Below are 18,746 nucleotides of genomic sequence, written 5' to 3'. Positions count from 1 at the left end.
TAGCCTGACGTCAGGATGCTTGGGAATTGTGGGGAGGAATGGCCTTAGATGATAAGATGGATTCTCAAGGCCCTTCTCCTTGAGAGGCCTGAAGATGGGAAGGTGATCTAGTTATATTTCTTCTTTATCTCCAGTTATTTAGGGAAAAAACACACAAGTGAGGGACTTTAATGCTACCCCCACCTGCAGTGTGGCTTTAAGTAACCTTCTGGGTAGGCCATCTCTCTGGATCTCCTCTTGCCCCTTCCCCATCAAATCTTTCTACCCAAATACCTGCCTGACAACAAATACCAGCCTAAGGACGCTTCTCTTCTGTGGATCTGAGCTCCTTTGGTCTTCCTTGTGAATTCTCAGGATGAACTTCTGTGGCTTCCTGGATGCGTTGCAGGGTATTGCTAACAAGGTCACCTGCAATAGTTACTTTTCAACTTTGGGATTTATATTGGTTTGCAGTCTGAGGATACAGTCCGTCACGGCAGGAAGGCCTGGAAGGCAGTGAGGTGGTTGATGATAGTGAGCAGAGAGAGAAATGAATACTGATACTCTGCTTCCTGTCTCCTTTTTCTGCAGCCTGGGACCCAGCCCATGCATGGAAGGATGCTGCACAATTTAGGGTGGCTCTTCACATCTCATTTAACCCAGTCTAGAATCCTCTCACAGAAATGCCCGAGAGTTTGTCCTCTAGATGAGTCTAGATTGCATCAAGTTGACAACATTAACCATTATTCTTAGGAAATTTATAGACTCTAAATTTTCTCAGGGGCCCGCTTAGGAGGTTTCAAAATGTTCTCCTTTTCTTTACTTAAAAAGCAGGTGCCAAATAGGAGTGAGTTTTCAAACCAGCACTCTGGACCTGGTAGAGCAAAAGCAAATTTTGCAGGGGACTTTATAAGGTTGGGTCACGCTCCATTTTTATTGCTACGTTTAGATCAACATGTCATGGCCACATTTCTGAAGCAGGCATCATAAATCAACACGGGATTGTGACTAGCCATAAAAGGAGATGCCGGGTCCTGTCAATGGTCAATGGCCATCCTTGCTGCAGTTCTGTGAGGTCTCCAGGCTTATGTTAACCACCAAGGCCAGATGTTTCCAACCTGTTTCTGACGGACATGAACACAGGCGGCCCTTCGAGTTCGGCCCCAGGTGTTCCTCGTTGGGCCTGCTGTTTCCATTCGAAGACCCCCAAGCCTACACCTTTTAGTAGCACTGAAAAGGCTAATTAGTACCGAGAGCTGGAAAAATTGGCTCAAAAGTTTACTAAATTTGAAGACTACATTCCCTAGCACTGTGCTGGTGCTGTGTGGGTGAGAGAAATAAAGAACTTTTTGCAAAAACCTGCAGGCTCAATGGGAGGAAGTCTCATTCCCCTCCCTGGAGCTTCTTGGGGCTCTGGAGTGGAGGACTTGGATGGTGGGGTGCTCGGTGCTCTCAGTTCCCAGTCTCCAAACCCAGATGCTCTCACCCCGCCACGACTTATTTTCCTTAACTATGCAGACTGGGCGCAGGATCCTAGCTCACCGCCCGCCCTCCCGCGCCGCTCGCTCCGCCGCGCCACGCCCCCTCGCGGCCCACTCTCGCCCCTCCCCATGGCCCGCCTACATGCGGCCCCGCCCCTCCTTACTGCCCCTTCTTCCCAGCGACCTCTCCTGGGCCTTCCGTGCTCGCCCCACGCCCTCCCCTCTCACTCACGCCCCACACTTCCCCGCGGCTCCGCCCTCTCGTGGTCCAAACTTGCCCAGGGTCACCTCCTTCCATCGGCCCCACTCCCCTCGCCCCCGCTTCTCGCCGGTCCCGCCCCCTCGCCCCGCCTTCCCCGCACGTGACTTGTTGGGGTTTCTCGGGGCTCTGCGCACTCAACAGATGTTCCTCCGTGCAGTCGGGTGTGGGCTGACGTCGCTCTTCCGCGCTCCGGGATTTGCAGCGGTCGCCGCCATGAGCACCGGCGTCTACGTCCAGTTGGAGCCGCTCAACTATCGCGACGGGGCCCGTGTGGAGCCGGCGGACAGCTGCGGCACGGAGAAGGCGTTCGAGCCGGCCACCGGTAACCGCTGGACGCGGGTGGGGTTGCGCCCTCCCGGGGCTGGACGCGGGTGGAATGGGCCCTCCCGGTGGACTCTCCTTGGCCCTGTGCACTGAGTCTGCTGCCCCGTGTCCCCCTCCTCTCTCCACAAAGGGTTGCTGGGCTTGCATGGCTGCAAAGTGGAGCAGAGTGCTGCAGAGGCTCGAGCTGGTGGATACGCGGGAGGTGGGGTGGGGGGTTGGAAGGTCACTGGAGCAGAGGAGACGGGTGCAGGAGCTCTGGGTATCGAGTTTTGAGAACTGGGCCTGCAGGAGCGTCTTCAGCTCTGTGTTATTGAGTTTGAGGCCAACCTGAGGTAAACGAAACATCTCAAGTGTTCATGTAGAATGGTTGATAGAGAACCCGCCTGAGCCACACGGGGTAAGTGAGCAGTCAAGGGTTCCAGGGTCTGCAGGGTCTCCTCTGCTGACTTGTATCCTCATTTCCATATTACTTTGTCTAAGTTACCTAGTAGCACTTAGGAGATTTCTTTTTTTTTTTAATGTTATTTATTTTTGAAATGGGGTCTTGTTATGTAGCCTTGGCTTGCTTGCCTGGAGCTTGCTATATAGACCAGGCTGGCCTTGAACTCACAGAGACCCGCCTGACTTTGTTTCTCCAGTGTTGGGATTAAAGGCGTGCACTACCATCCTTGTTTTCTTTTTTATTTTTTAAAATTATATGTGCTTGATTGTTTTGCCTGCATATGTGTTATGTACCACTTGCAACCTTATTGGTCTCCAAAGGGGATTCTGGGTCACAAAGAGCTAAATGAGTCATGGTCAAAAGGGATCCCCCAGAAAATGTTAGAAACAATTCAAATGTGTTGCAGCTACTTGAGTTTAAATTGACTTTCTGCTTCTTTATAGGCCGAGTGATAGCTACTTTACAGTGTTCAGGAGAAAAGGAAGTAAGTTTGGCTGTTAAAAGTGCAAAGACTGCTTTTAAAGTCTGGAGTAAGAAGTCTGGCATGGAGCGCTGCCAAGTCCTTCTAGAGGCTGCTCGGATGATAAAGGTGTGTACCAACACATCCCTTTCGAGAAAAGGAGGCCAGTTGCAGTTTACATTGATGCAGCTTTAGGTTGTGATATTTCTGTGAAACACTCTCCCATGTGCTCACCTTGGTCTGTGAAACAAGTATCCACTGAGTGCTGCATGGGACATTGGCTCTTGGACAGCTCCCTGGGCATGCTTTTTATTTCTTCTGAATTTGTTTTGAATTGTAGTGTGCTCTTGATAGCTTACTTGCTTTTTTGGTTTTTCAAGGCAGGGTTTCTCTATGTAGCTTTGGAGCCTATCCTGGCACTCGCTTTGGAGCTTACTTGCTTTTTAATTTGTTATTTTTATTTAAAGGTGTATTTATTGGTGCAGTATGTGTACATGATTGTGTGAGTATATTTATATATGTGTACAATGGTGTGAAGAGGTTGAGACTATGTGTTTTCCTTGATCTTTGTCCACCTTATTTTTAAGGTTGTGTCTGCCAATGAACCTAGAGTTCATCAATTTTGCTAGACTGACTTGTCAGTGAGCTCCAGGGATCTATCTGTCTGCTCTGCCTCCCTAGTGCTGGGATGTCTGGCTTTTATATGGGAGCTAGGGTTAGAACTCAGGTCCTCATGCTTGCACAGCACTTGACTGACTCGGCCATCTCACCAGGCATGGATGTTGCTTGTTTGTTATTTTTCCTTCTGATATTAAGCCTGTCTTTCAAGTTGTTTTCTACCTTAATTGCCTGGGAAGGTTTCAGATTCATAGGTATCCTTCTTTTAGAAAAAAAGGTTATTAGAAACTTAGAAAATTCAGAGTGATATACATCAAAACATGAATTCTATCTTTGGTGGAAATGTAGGGTTTATCATAAACCTATGTAGGTCCTATCATAAACATGCTGTGAGAAACCTGGAAGGGTCTGAGAATTAACCTGCTTTCGTTCGTGTGTGTGTGTGTGTGTGTGTGTGTGTGTGTGTGTGTGTATCCAAATACCTGTATACACACTTATCAATGTTTCAGTACACACATGTATTCTGATAGAACACAGGAGGCAGTGGAGACCAGAGGAAAAGGCTCACTACAGCAAAATGTGGCAGTCTGAAGGTGAAGGGGTTGGTATTACAGGGGATTTGTGTTTCTGAATGCTTTTTGTGTGTCTCCTCATCCCCTTCTGGGGAGGTATTGGGATTAATTGCTCATCAGGCAAGGCTCTGGGACTCAGAGGGAAGAGTCACTACGGTTATTACCCCAGAGGATAAACAAGACTCTAGGAGCAAGAAATCATAGCTCCAAAGGTCTCTCTCTAGGGGCAATGCAGTCTCTGTCTTCCATGGCCTTTGCTCGTCAGTTAGCCTGCCTGTGTTCTTTGCTCAGATAGCTGGGCCATGCAGAAAAGTTAGAGTATATGCTCAGATGTGTTAATTATCCACACTCATGTAATAGTTCTTAAAAGTTTCATTTTCTGCCGGGCAGTGGTGATGCATGCCTTTAATCCTAGCACTTGGCAGAAGCAGGCAGATCTGTGAGTTTGAGGCCAGCCTGGTTTACAGAGTGAGTTCCAGGACAGCCAGGGCTGTTACACAGAGAAGCCCTGTCTCAAAAATACAAAACAAAACCAAAAAAAAAACCCACTTTGATTTTCTAATTTATACCTAAATGAGGTCGTGGCCTTAATCATTGTCACCTGATCAACTTGGTGGAGATAAACTTGAAAGGAAAAGGAGAGTCACTCTGTGACAGCAGCCTTCCCCCCCCTCCCCACCGCCCCCACATGGCTTCTCTGTATTGTTTTTTTGGAGCCTGTCCTGGAACTCTCTTGGTATACCAGGTTTATTTCTCAGGGCAGCACCATTATTCTATCGAGTTTCCTTGCAAGTGCCAGCCTTTTCTAGGCCTAGAACTTGAGTGACACATTCTTTTTAAGCACTTGCTGTGTTGAGACACCCTAATAACGTATTAAATCTCTTCTTCTCTTTTACCCAAAGGAACAGAAGGATGCAATTGCCACCATGGAGTCAATCAACAATGGAAAGTCCATATTTGAGGCCCGCCTGGATGTTGACACTTCCTGGCAATGCCTGGAATACTATGCAGGACTGGCTGCATCCATGGCAGGTGAGCCTTGGCCTGGCCTCAGGTGACCATCTGATTGGAGGGTAGAAGAGTAGAGCCCGGTCCTGAAGGTCAAAGTCTTAAGTTCATTGTTACTTACTTGGGTGGCTCAAGTTACTTTATCATTCCATAACTAAGGTAGAGATGATAATGCCTAATAATACCTAATTTCTTGGATTGTTTTAAGGCCTCGATGACATAGTACATGAAAAGCACCCAGCATTGAACCTGAGCTTTAGACCAAATGGTTTGAAACACTAGTTTGTAAGAGTCCATGTTGTACTTACCATTGTTGTTCAGTTCATGGCTAAGTTGGTAGAGTGCTTGCCTAGTGTGCATGGAGCCCTGGGTCCTGTTCCAAATATTGCATACTCTTGAGTGTGGTGACGCCCAATTGTAATCCCAGCACTGAGGAGGTAGACTAAGGAGGACCAGAAGGTTAAGGGCATCCTCAGCTACATAGGCCAGCCTGAGGTAAATGAAACATATCTCAAACAGATGTTTACAGCAGTTCATATTGAATGGTTAATAGAGCCCACCTGAGCACATGGGGTAAGTAAGCAGTTCAAGATTCTCTTGTGCCCAAATTCTGAACCCCCAGAATCATCAAGAGACCCATTCCTATGCAATCTGTTATTGTTTAACGAGCTAACCCCATTAGCTCGGGCCCCTCATCCATTTATTGCCGTGGATGGCTGGAGAAAGGACCACAAGGGGCTGCAAGGCGGGAAATATATTGGGTAGAGCAAGGGGAATGTCTAGGGGTACACAACAGTCTCAGGATTGGTACGCTTCTGGGCTTGGGCAGCCTATCCAGTGTTGATTGGTCAACTGGTTGTTATGGCCTATAGGCCCTCTCAGGGCGGTTGCTATGCTCTGCATGTCACTGTAGTGCACTTGTACTGTAACACACACCCAGAGCCATAAAGCCCGGTCCTGCCAGCTAACTTCTGATTGGTTCCTTGCCACGAGAGTATCTGACCTCCTAGTGACTAGACAGGCCCAGCAAGGTCAGACAAGCACATGTTGACTCTCTTCTGCAGCCTGTCATGGCTGCTAAAGTAGGGGGCTGGTCCCTTCAGTTCCAAGGTTTTCAGACTTTATTGCTGAGTTGTCCCCTCATCTCCATATTAATTTGTCTTAAGTTACCCAGTAGCACTTAGGAGATTTCATTTTGTTTGCTTTTGAATGGTATTTGTTTTTAGATGGGGTCTTGTTACATAGCCTTGGCTTGGTTGCATGGAGTTTGCTGTATAGACCAGGTTAGCCTTAAACTCATAGATACCCACCTGTCTCTGCTTCTCCAGAGCTGGGATTAAAGGCAAGTACTACCATACTTGGCTTGTGTTTGTTTGTTTGTTTGTTTATTTATTTATTTATTTGGTTTTTCGAGACAGGGTTTCTCTGTGTAGCTTTGGAGCCTATCCTGGCACTCGCTTTGGAGACCAGGCTGGCCTCGAACTCACAGAGACCCGCCTGCCTCTGCCTCCCAAGTGCTGGGATTAAAGGCGTGAGCCACCAACACCTGGCCGGCTTGTGTTTATTTTTAAAATTCTATGTGTATGCGTGTTGTGTCTGAATGTGTGTCATGTACTACATGCATGTCTGGTATCTGTAGAGGTCAAATGAGTGTGTAGGATCCCCTGGAACTGAAATTAACAAATGGTTGTGAGCCACCACATGGGTGCTGAGAACTGAACCTGGGTCCTTTGGCAGAGCAGCCAGTGTTCTTCACTGCTGAGCCATTTCCCCAGCCCCTGCAGGAGATTCTGTGAGAATTAAGTTAACTAGGATGAATTTGTGCCAGTGAAATGGTGGGGAACATGGACTTGCATCATTTCTTATTCTGTTTTACCCCTAGGAGAGCATGTCCAACTCCCAGGAGGGTCCTTTGGTTATACCAGAAGAGAGCCACTTGGGGTATGTGTGGGGATAGGAGCATGGAATTACCCCTTCCAGATTGCCTGTTGGAAGTCTGCTCCTGCTTTGGCATGTGGTAAGCCTAAGTCACTCCTCCACAATGAGCCTTCCTCCTCCCACTCACTTCTGTGCAGACAGAAAGACCTGCCTTGGGACAGTCAAATCTCGGAGGATGTGGGTCTGTTCCTGCTTTGCCTTGCTCCTGAAGGAATTTAAAGTTTAGGTTGCACACGTAGGTCATGTCTTAGTGTTCCTATTTTGTATCTCTCCAGTTTGTTTCTGATGTAGGAACTGGCTATGTCATTTAGACTATCCTTCTGGTTCAGCCCTCTAGTGTTGGAATTAAGGGAAATGAAAGTTTCTGGTCTTTGGTTTAACTTTTATAAAACGGGACTGATGATCCCTACTTCACACTGAAGTTGCAAGCTTTAAATGGGATATTGCATGTGTAAAGGCTGTAATACAGAGAACCCAAGGTGGGAAAACAAGAGATGTCCTTTTTTTTTTTTAAGATGTTATTTATTATGTATACAACATTCTGCTTCCATGTATATCTGCACACCAGAGAGGGCACCAGATCTTATAACACATGGTTGTGAGCCACCATGTGGTTGCTGGGAATTGAACTCAGGACCTCTGGAAGAGCAGTCTGTGCTCTTAACCGATGAGCCATCTCTCCAGCCCCCAGATAAGTCCTTTTTAAGAAAGCTAATTTTAGATTAGTTCTTTATGTATGAGTGTTTTGCCTGCATGTATATAGTGTGCCACGTGCACCACTAGTACTTGCAGAGTCCAGAAGAGAGTGCTAGATTCCCTGGATCTGGAGTTATAACTGGTTCTAAGTCATCCTTTATGTAAGTACGGGAAGCCGGTCCCAGATCCTCTGCCTGACCAGAAAGTGCTGTTAACCACTGAGCCATTGCTTTAGTCCCAGACATTTCTATAATTAATAACATCTTTGGTGAATTTGGAAGAACAGGATTGGGATTTTCTAGTCTTAGAGCATTTGCTTCTCTACAGGTAATGCCATGATCTTTAAGCCTTCTCCCTTCACACCTGTGTCTGCTTTGCTCCTGGCTGAGATCTACACCAAAGCTGGCATGCCTCATGGGCTCTTCAATGTGGTGCAAGGTGGGGCTGCTACAGGCCAGTTTCTGTGTCAGCATCCTGATGTGGCCAAAGTCTCCTTCACTGGAAGTGTGCCTACTGGCATGAAGGTACAGATGAAACTAGTTTTGTTCAATACAAATGAGTATGTCTGGCAAAGATGATCCTGCCCACTGTGGATTTTGTTGAATTTGAATTTCCTAGTTAATGTTGGGAATGGGCCAGGGAATTCTACTTTCCCTGTGCATGTGAGAGGGGAAAGAGCATGTGTGGGTGGGTGGTCTGTGGTAGGTCAGGTGGGGTAGGAATTCTCCTCGCCTGCCTCAGGATAGACTGTGTGAGAGGGACTGGGGCCTGAGCTGTGCTGTACTCTGGTGAGTTAACTGTGTTGTATAGAAGAAGACATATTCTCTCAGGTGCTTCAGATTTGCTACTTTGACCTGTATTCATGTTCCAAGCTCTGAAGAGCCCTAAACATAAAAATGCAAAAATTCTCCCCACTTCGAGAATCCTGGGAACTGTCAGTATATCTTAAATGAATTCTTGTTTCAGGGTTTTAAGTGAAGTTCTGTACATTCTCAGAAGCTTTTGCCAGAGAATATTCTAAGTGGATGAAGGGCCCATAGTACATGAGGACAGGCTCTGGGCTTTGTCAGACCAAGATGACCTGGTGGGTTCAGGTTGAGTTGACTTCTAACTTATGCTAAACTTCGGGTGCCTTGTTTGGTCTGTAGATCATGGAGATGGCAGCTAAAGGAATCAAACCCGTCACTTTGGAACTTGGAGGCAAATCTCCTCTTATCATCTTCTCAGACTGTGACCTGGAGAACGCTGTGAAGGGGGCATTGTTGGCTAACTTCCTCTCCCAAGGCCAGGTAAGAACTCTTCCTGGGAGGCCAGGGAAGGAAGCCCCAACTCTCCTCCTAACAGCATGCTGACACTCTAGACACACTGAGAATTACAGGATAGTTGTGAACAAATAGTACGAAGAGTTCCTGTGGATCCTTGAACTAGATCCCTCTAAAGCAGTGGTCCTCAACCTTCCTAACGCTGCTGCCCTTTAATGCAGTTCCTCCTCTCAGGGTGAAACCCAACCATAAGATTATTTTCATCATCACTTTGCAACTGTAATTTTTGCTGCTGTTATGAATCATAATGATTTGGAGATAGAGATTTCCCAAAGGGGTTGTGACCCACAGGTTGAAAACCACTGCAGAAACTGACCTGTTTATACTATAGCATTCTCTCAATCTGTTTATATACCTAACACAAAAGCAATACGTTCTCCTGAACTATCTGAGAGAAAGTTGTAGACACAAGGTCCCTGACTATCAAGTACTGCAGTGTAGCCAAAAACCACATTCTTTTACATAAGCACAGTGTGATGAGTAAGGGAAAACAACTTTCTCTTTCTGGGACAAGATCCAGCTGAGGGGACTAAGGCTGTAGTATGGTGGTAGAGCACTCTGAGGTAAGATCCATAATACCACAAAAACAAAAGAATACAATGAATCCATTGAGATGACGAAGCATTAGGTTTAGTATTTTGCTTGTTTTTTTTCCTCCACAGTTACTTCTTTAAAAAAATTCTTTAGACTTATGATTATGAATATTTTGCCTGAGTATGTGAATATTCACTCCAGGTGTTCTTGGTGCTCCTAGAGGTTAGAAGAGACGGTGTTTGGTCCCCTGGAACTGGAGTTATGGAAGGTTGTGAGCCACTGTGTGGGTGCTGGGAACTGAACCTGGGTGTCTCAGAAACAAGTGAAGCCAGGTGGTAGCGCAGTACCACCAGTACTTGGGAGGCAGAGGCAGGCAGATACCTGAGTTCAAGGCCAGCCTGCTCTACAGAGGGAAGTTCCAGGACAGCCAGAGCTACACAGAGAAACCCATCTCCAAAAAACCAAAACCCAAAAAGGAAACAAGTGAGCCATCTCTCCAGCCTTAGCTATTCTCTTAACTATACATATTTATGTGGTACAGTGTGATATTCTGATACGTGTATCATGCTAAACAAAGGGCCCAATCTGAAATAATTGGGAGTAATTAGCATTGTTTACATTATGAGTTTATGAGACAAGGTAGCCCAGGCTGTCGTTAAATTCCCAGCTTCCCAAGTCTGGGTCACAGGCCTGTGCCACCATTGCCTGGTTTTACTCTTTGACCTCAGTAACTTCTTTGATTTCTGGCACATTGAGGTATTCTAGACCCATCTCATTCTTTTTCCACCTGAACTCTGGGATTGGCCATTTGTCTAGGCAGCCCTGGTTTCAGTGAGTGAAAAAATGCCTGGCTTACCTGGCATTTTCTGATCCTGAGTTTAACTCCCCCCCCAGTACTGCTAAGGGGGAAGGAAAAAACAAAAACAACAACAACAAAAAAAACGATCAAGATCTCAGTGCCAGGCTCTTGACTGCTACTGTGGTATCCATGTTGCTTGTAATTCTGAGGCCAGGGCTAGGGAATGCATGTCTGTGTGTATGTGAGACACAGCTGCACACACTTTGTTTTGTGTTTTTCTTGTTTTATTTTTTGAGGCAGGGTTTCTCTGTGTAGCTCTGGCTGTTCTCGAACTCACTCTATAGACCATCTGGCCTTAAGTCAGAGATGCCTCTGCCTCTCAATTGCTGGAATTAAGGCCACCACTACCCAGCCTTTTTTTTTTTTTTTTGGACAGGCTGAATGCTATGCTCAAAGGTTACTTACATCTATTGTCCCCTGCTTTCACTATGGTTCCGATATTGGGTTAGAATAGTGGGTCCTTTGGGTTCTGTTTGTATTTTACTTGAGGTGTCTTTTCCTCTGTCCTTAAAAGATCTTTAAACTCTGTTTTGATCATGCAAAAGATGAACATAGTTCCGAATGTCAGAATTTGTTTTTAAGAGCCTCACTCAGAACTGTAACTCCTCCTCATTCCTTCTACCTGTTACCATCCCTCCTTTCTGTTTTCCCCATTCTGCTCCTTGAACAAAATGACCAGATACTTGTATATTTCTTTTGTTTTTTCGAGACAGGGTTTCTCTGTGGCTTTGGAGGCTGTCCTGGAACTAGCTCTTGTAGACCAGGCTGGTCTCCAACTCACAGAGATCCACCTGCCTCTGCCTCCCGAGTGCTGGTATTAAAGGCGTGCGCCACCAACGCTCGGTGATACTTGTATATTTCTATTTCCTCTACTTTCTTTCACAAGTGGCATCAGGTTAGAAGTATCATTTTTCACTTATTATATCCTAGAAATCATGCCATTTATCTTCATGGGGATCACCTGTTTTTGGGACTTTGCTCTCTGTTCTCCTGTGGTATTTGAACAGTATTCATGTTCGTTTGTGTGAGAACGAGTAAGTAGTGATTATTTACAGTTTCGGAGATAACACTAAAACGTTCAGTTTTTAAAATTAGGCTCAAGAATACGATCTTAACCCCATTTTATTTTAGGTTCACTCTTAACCTCCCACTCTTGAGAAACAACCAGAGTGAGCCGCTGGTACTGCTGGGTGGGGATGGGGGGAGTAGGAGGGGACTCTGATCCTGTGGCAGAGTAAGACTTCACCCTTCTGTTAAAGAGCAGATCATGCCTGTGGGAATGTGATCCTTCCTAATTACTATGGGCAGTCTTTAGAAAATGAAAATATTATTCAAAAAATGTGGAGCTGGAGAGATGGTTCAGCATTCAAGAGCATTGGCTGTTTTTGCAGAGCACCTGGGTTCGATTCCTAGCACCCACATGGTGGCCTACAGTCATCTGTGACTCCAGGTCCAGGAAATCCAATGCCCTCTTCTGGCTTCCCCAGGCACCAGGCACACACATGGCACACAGACAGACATGTGGGTAAAACATCAGTATAGATAAAATGAAACATTAAAGCTGGGCATTGGTGGCGCGCGCCTTTAATCCCAGCTCTCAGGAGGCAGAGGCAGGCGGATCTCTGTGAGTTTGAGGCCAGCCTGGTCTCCAGAGCAAGTGCCAGGACAGGCTCCAACGCTACACAGAGAAACCATGTCTCGAAAAACAAAACAAAACAAAACAAAAAAAATTTAAAAAAATGGGTCATGACTCATTTAAAGTTTTTTTTTAGATTTTTTTCCCTCTTTTTTTTTTTTTTCCATCCTATACACAAACTTATATCTTTCCTTTAGGTTTGCTGTAATGGCACCAGAGTGTTTGTGCAAAAGGAAATTATTGATAAATTTACAGAAGAAGTTGTGAAGCAGACTGAAAAGATAAAAATTGGAGACCCCCTTCTGGAAGATACAAGGATGGGGCCACTCATCAATGGCCCACATCTGGAACGGGTCTTTGGGTTTATAAAGTCAGCAAAGGAGCAGGTGAGCAATGAATGGAAGTTGGGGTGGGGTTATGTCATGGTTCCTTTCCCCATGTCCTTTTTTTTTTTTTTTTTTTTTACATTTACATTGGTGGATACCATCCATGAGTGTTCTGCTTTGGGGGAGGGTAAATGCTGTGTGCATTTGCTCGGGCTACCTTTTGCCTTGTGGGAGCACATATGGGATTGTATGTTCAATACAGAAGATGCCTGTCTTTTGTTTTTCACTTAGGGTGCTACCGTGCTTTATGGTGGAGATCAGTATGTTCCGAAGGATCCTAAATTAAAATTTGGATATTATATGACCCCTTGCATTTTAAGTATGTCGTCTTGTTTGCTTTTAAATTACTTGAATTAAATAGTAGATAGATAAAAATGGGTATTTATGTGATGCCATAGAGTAAGGGTATGCAAACTGAATGGTTCCACTGCCCAGGTTTAAGAAGTGGAAAAATACTTCATTACTTTTGAAACTCTCTAGGTACCCCTCCACTAGGGCAACCATATGTATTGGATATGTATGACCATAAGTACTGGAGACACTTAACTCTTGGAACAAGCTTTAAAACAAAACCCCAAATATGTTTGATTAAAAAAAAAAGTAATGAACTCCTTAGTTCATATAAAATTTGAAGCATACTTTTCTTTTGAACTACGACATATCAGTATAGCAAAACTGATTTGTCAAATGTAATTTTATTAAAATTAGTACATTTTTTCACTCTTAAAACTCTACTTTGGACATAGGCATCCTACTAAAATCTACTTGCCTCCTTCCTGCCTCAGAGGTACCTATTATTGTAAACACTACTGTTTTCTTTCTTTCTTTCTTTTTTTCTTTCTTTTCTTTCTTTCTCTTTCTCTCTCTCTCCCTCCCTCTCTCCCTCCCTCCCTTCCCTCTCCCCCCCTCCTTCCCCCTCTGTCTCTGTCTCTCTGTCTCTGTTCTGGAACTCTATGTAGACCAGGCTGGCTTTGAACTTAACAGATCTGACTGTCTCTGCCTCCTGAGTGCTGGGATTAAAGGCGTGCACCACCACTGCCTGGTGCTTAACTTGCTTAACATTGAAGGATTGGTCTGTGTTTAGACAGGCACACTGCTGCCTTTTATACCCATCCCCTTTAGCTCTCCAGGGTAAACTCATGGCCCACTGAGCCATTTGTGTAACCAGCCTTTGTAAGCTGATAAAATATTTTCAGAGATATTGGGTAATTTGTTGTTTTGAGTAAATAAGTAAAACTTACATGTGGATTATTAGTTTTCAAAGACTTAGAACACAGCCAGCTATCTGTGAATACAATCTAACATATCCTTGAAGTACAGGTGTCTTTGTGCACTGATACAGTGTGCTGTGTATAGAGCAGCATCTAACCTGCCTCTGAAGAGATTTTTTTCCTTTTATTAAATTTATTCTTCTTTCATATAATATATCCCAGTTGCAGCCTCCTCTTCCTCCACTCCCAGTTCTGAAGAGATTTTAGAACTGTCATCTTTGTAAATCCCTGAATTTTTTTTAGACTAAGCTGTTTTTTAGTACTGTCTAACAGTACTCCAAAGCACATCATTTACCCGTGCAGCTACCTCAAACCTGTTTCTGTGAGTGTTGCTGAAACAGTGCAGGCTCATGTTCCCTCCTACCGAGGCTCACTGGGGATCAGTGCAGGTGCTTCCATGAGTTTGAAGTACAGAGTTTAAATAACAAGTATGAATTAAATGATTTTAGGGAATTAGTCATGTATAGGAATATTTAAATGCATTTTAACAAGGGAAATATTCCTTCATCTATTTTTAAAATTTGTTTTTATATTGCATTTTTTAAAAAAATAGTTTTTATGTGTGCATGCAGCACATACATTTATGCTTGTGTGGCTGTGCCGTGCCTGTGAAGGCGGGAGGGGAGGGGAGGAGAGGAGGGGAGGGGAAGGGGGGAGGGTATTGGATTCTTCTGGAGCTGGAGGTGTAGGTGGTTGTGAACTGTCTGATGTGGGTGCTGGGAAACAAACTTGGATCTTCTACAAGAGCCGTGGACCACTGAACCAAACCACTGAGCCATCTCTCCAGACTCTTCATTTTCTTTTCTTATAGCATTGTTTCTACTTGTTATTTGTGTAGGAGAATCATTTAAGAAAATGAGGCTATATATAATACATACACACAGACACATTTTGTCACAGTATACACACATGCTATATATATATATATATAACATTTTAACAGAAATGTGGTTGATATATTTTTTGGGTCATTTTCAGTGAGCATTTTATGAACATCTACTTAATGTTTTCTTAAAAATCATTGCTTTAAGAAGCTTTATAGGCCGGGCGTTGGTGGCACACACCTTTAATCCCAGCACTCGGGAGGCAGAGGCAGGCGGATCTCTGTGAGTTCGAGGCCAGCCTGGTCTCCAGAGCGAGTGCCAGGATAGGCTCCAAAGCTACACAGAGAAACCCTGTCTCGAAAAACCAAAAAAAAAAAAAAAAAAAAAAAAAAAAGAAAGAAAGAAAGAAAGAAAGAAAAAGAAAAAAAGAAGCTTTATAAAGGTTCACCATTAGGATGTGTCTAGTTTGTGTGATTATTTCCTCCTCTTTGGGTGTTTAGTTTGTTGCTCCCTCTTTCATCATTCAAAGGGATGCTGTGGTGAAGATCTTTGTAAGTAAATCTGTTTGTCTCATTGGATACTTCCTTAGGAACTCTAAAAAAGTGGTTTTAGGTGTAGGTGTATCCTCTTGAAATTTTTTTTCCTTTAAAGCTACATATTTCATTGTTTACAACAGACAATGTGTTTTGGGCATGAGATTATGCTCCTCTCACTGTCATTGGTTTCATTGTGAATGTTGGTAGCTAATTGCAGAGATAACATGACCTGTGTGAAAGAAGAGATCTTTGGACCAGTTATGTCCATTTTATCATTTGAGACTGAAGCCGAGGTTCTGAAGCGGGCCAATGATTCCACTTTTGGACTAGCAGCTGGGGTCTTTACCAGGTATGTGGATCAGGACACCCACAGGCCTCTTTCTCAGAAGGGCAAGGTTATGGTGCTATCTTGGATATGTAATCATTCTTATTCCTCCTTGCTTTGCTGTTATTAGAGCCATCAGCATCTCTCTCTTTGTTTTGTGATGCTGAAGATCTGACTGAGCTACACCCAGCCCTGTTTGGTGCTTCTTAGTTCGGAAGATGCCAAAGCTGCATTCTGTAGCTTTCATTTATGGCCAGAAGACTCTACACTGCTCTGGAGTTTAAAATGAACTCTAAACTTTATTAATGAAAGTTCTGGCTTCATTCTTTCATTGAATATTTAAGATTATGATCTCTGCAAAGCTATGGGCTAGGTATTGAAAACATTCACATCAAGGAATTTAGGAAACTTTTAATGAACACTGGACATTGTTCTTCAAATATATCATTTTTAGTGCAGTGGAGTTCCTGGCTGGTGTGCATTCTAACTCACAGACTGTGTGTGTGGCATATTTATGATGTTTCTCCAATTTTAAATATTCTGATACCATTATTATAATCTTTGTACATAAATGTTAACTACTATAATAGAGATAAAGTGATTTTGATGCAAAACTTCTTGCAAAATAATTTGGATATGGTAGTACCGTGCCTATATAACTCCAGCAAACAGAGGGCTGAGGCAGGTGGACCATAAGTTTGAGACCAGCCTGGGCTACATAGTTAGACTATAGTACGAGAAAACAACACAAAAAGGAAAAGGTCTGCAAGTCTCCAGGTCATATGCAAACTTTGATTAGCCACTGGCCTTACGAAAGTGGTTTTCTAAGGTTTCACCGAGAGTGCAGAGCATTTGGTGATACCAAGGTCAAATGCTGTGCCGTGTGGTCAGACCTGGGAAGGAAGGCCTGAGTCTTCTTTCCTTGGAGGTGCTCCAAAGCTGGCCCTCATGGGATTGCTACCGTTTGGGCACTGACAAAAAGATTGGCACTCTCCTTTTCTAATTTGGAAACTGAGTGGCCTAAGTGCTCCGTGTGTGGAAGGATTAAACCTAGGGCCTTGCAATGTTAAACAAGCATTCCACACTGAGCTGTATATCTCCAGCATCACCTGCCCTTTTTCTTCACTTTTTATTTTGAGTTAGGTGCTCTACAGTGCCAAACATGGCCATGACATAGTTCTGTAGCCCAAGTAGGCCTTGAACTGACTCAAAGGTGTCCTCTGGCCTCCACACCTGTGCTTTGGCACACACATGCCCACAAACATATACATAAAATAAAAGGCTGCAATTCCTCCAGACCTGAATCAGCCCTTGTTAGCATGTTTGTTTCAGCCATCTTCCTGGGTATGAGGTCATATACCATTGTGATTTTGGTTCCCATTTCTGTGGGTTTTCCTTTTGCTTTTGTCTGTTACTTTTGAGTATTATACTCAAGGAGGCTTTGTCTAATTTGGTATCAGGGAGATATATTTCTGAATTTCTGGTAGTTTTATAGTTTTCAGGTCTGTGTTCTATGTGAGTACATGCTTGTTTATGGTGTAGGTGGCTCCACCTTTATCACCTTTTGTGAGGTGGTGTAGTTGTTCCCACACCATTGAATAGTGGCACCCTGTTGCTGCTTATTTATAGATTTTTTTTTTGAGACAGGGTTTCTCTGTGTAAAGCCTTGCCTGTCTGGAACTCACTCTGTAGACCAGGCTGGCCTGGAACTCAGAGATCCACCTGCCTCTTTCTCTACCCAGTGCTGGGATTAAAGATGTGCACCACCACCACTCGGCATGATTTATAGATTTTTAAATCTGAGTCTTTTCTGCCTTGGTTTTAAACAGTTTGAAGAAACAACAATTTGGCAGGATCTCAGGTCCTTCAAGTTTACACTCTGATGTTTCCTGTGAAGTTAGCTTGAACTGTGAATAACCAGTACTGCCTTCTCCCTCCCAGGGACATCCAGAGGGCTCACAGGGTGGCAGCTGAGCTTCAGGCAGGAACCTGCTACATTAACAACTACAATGTCAGTCCGGTGGAGTTGCCCTTTGGTGGATATAAGAAGTCAGGTAAGTAGGTGGCAAATGTACAAACTAAGCATTCTAGCCAGTACTGCTACAGCCAGTACTGCTCAGCCTGTGACTAGCATAGCCTCAGCAAACATAGACTCGGTTCTCCCCAACCTACTGGAATGCAGACCAGGCATCTCCAGGAAGTTCTATTGTGTGACATGGCTTGTGAATGGCTGATCTACATCTGAAGTGTGTCTTGTGGGTCACATTACTTTTTCCTTTAGTGTTGGATTGATTGCTGTGTACTTCCCTGTCCTAACACTTGTGGCCCCCAGCTCCACAGAAGGAGCAGAGTCTGCCTTCCAGCCGTGTGTGACTTCAGACCCCTGTAGTGACCAGCTCGCCCTGACCCATGCCTTCTTTTCAGGATTTGGCAGAGAGAATGGCCAAGTGACCATTGAGTACTACTCACAGCTAAAGACGGTGTATGTGGAGATGGGTGACGTGGAGTCACCTTTTGAAAGCCAGTGAATCCTGTTCATGTGACCAGGCTGTGGAATGAACTGGCTGCCTCGACGCAATAGCTGCTTACAAATTCAGGTTTTGGGTCACTCAGGATGAGAGAATGGGTCAGTATTGTCTTCCATCTTGCAGGCCCCTTCCCAGTCGAAAATGTGCACAAGTGCCTTTCAGACACTAACCAGGGAACTAGTTCTTCCCACAAGTCCCCATGACCCGTAAACCCCAGCCAGCAACTATTCAAAACAGCCAGGCCACAGCTCTGCTCGGACACATCTGTCCCATCAACAATGGCAACTTTCTAGGTTGCTCTAAAGATGCCTTCCTTCTTGGGCTCCCGATGAATCAGTAGAGCAATATTTTCTTTGCTCATTGACCGTTAAAAAATTCTTAAAGTTTTGGCTAGCAAAACAGCTCGGTGGGTAAGGTCTTACCACAGAAGTCCAGTGACCTTAGACCAGGCCCCATTTCCCACATAAAAAGTGGTGTGCCCTTCCCCTGTGTCTCATACATGCATCATAATAAAATCTTTTGCAAAAGCCGAGTTCTTTTGTCATTTCATTGAGGAACCTGACAACCTGGCTAAAGAAGACATTTGATGCCTCAGCAAACACTCATCCCATTATGTCATAGCAGACACTTGGCCCTGGTCCTTGCACTGCAGCCTGTTGTCCTACAACCAAAGAGAATCGTTAGAGTACATGAATTACTTGTGTGCTGCTACGACAGTGAATTGAAACCAATCACACTGTTAAGT

At 44.5% G+C, this 18,746-nt stretch overlaps 1 protein-coding gene across 1 annotated transcript; it reads left to right on the top strand.

Annotated features, from left to right (window-relative positions):
- Positions 1-1,678: 1,678 nt before the first annotated feature.
- Positions 1,679-18,533, top strand: Aldh9a1 (aldehyde dehydrogenase 9 family member A1). Its single transcript, XM_027417102.2, has 11 exons — positions 1,679-2,044; positions 2,932-3,077; positions 5,041-5,170; positions 7,029-7,163; positions 8,108-8,304; positions 8,929-9,069; positions 12,329-12,517; positions 12,749-12,836; positions 15,356-15,497; positions 17,415-17,527; positions 17,898-18,533. The coding sequence occupies exons 1-11, from the start codon at positions 1,864-1,866 to the stop codon at positions 17,999-18,001; spliced, it is 1,566 nt and encodes a 521-aa protein (XP_027272903.1). The 5' UTR covers positions 1,679-1,863; the 3' UTR covers positions 18,002-18,533.
- Positions 18,534-18,746: the final 213 nt, after the last annotated feature.

This window comes from Cricetulus griseus, chromosome 5 (assembly GCF_003668045.3).
Source record: "Cricetulus griseus strain 17A/GY chromosome 5, alternate assembly CriGri-PICRH-1.0, whole genome shotgun sequence".
NCBI classification, from domain to species: domain Eukaryota; kingdom Metazoa; phylum Chordata; class Mammalia; order Rodentia; family Cricetidae; genus Cricetulus; species Cricetulus griseus.
This window is presented reverse-complemented; position numbering and strand designations above follow the sequence as displayed.

What these genes read in the sequence shown, in the direction of transcription:
- Aldh9a1 (XM_027417102.2), top strand. Translation starts at nt 1,864, where the DNA reads ATGTTCCTCCGTGCAGTCGGGTGTGGGCTGACGTCGCTCTTCCGCGCT. An exon ending in GTGTGCCTACTGGCATGAAG is followed by an intron (nt 8,305 to 8,928) that starts GTACAGATGAAA and finishes TTTGGTCTGTAG; the next exon opens with ATCATGGAGATGGCAGCTAA. An exon ending in TAAAGTCAGCAAAGGAGCAG is followed by an intron (nt 12,518 to 12,748) that starts GTGAGCAATGAA and finishes TTTTTCACTTAG; the next exon opens with GGTGCTACCGTGCTTTATGG.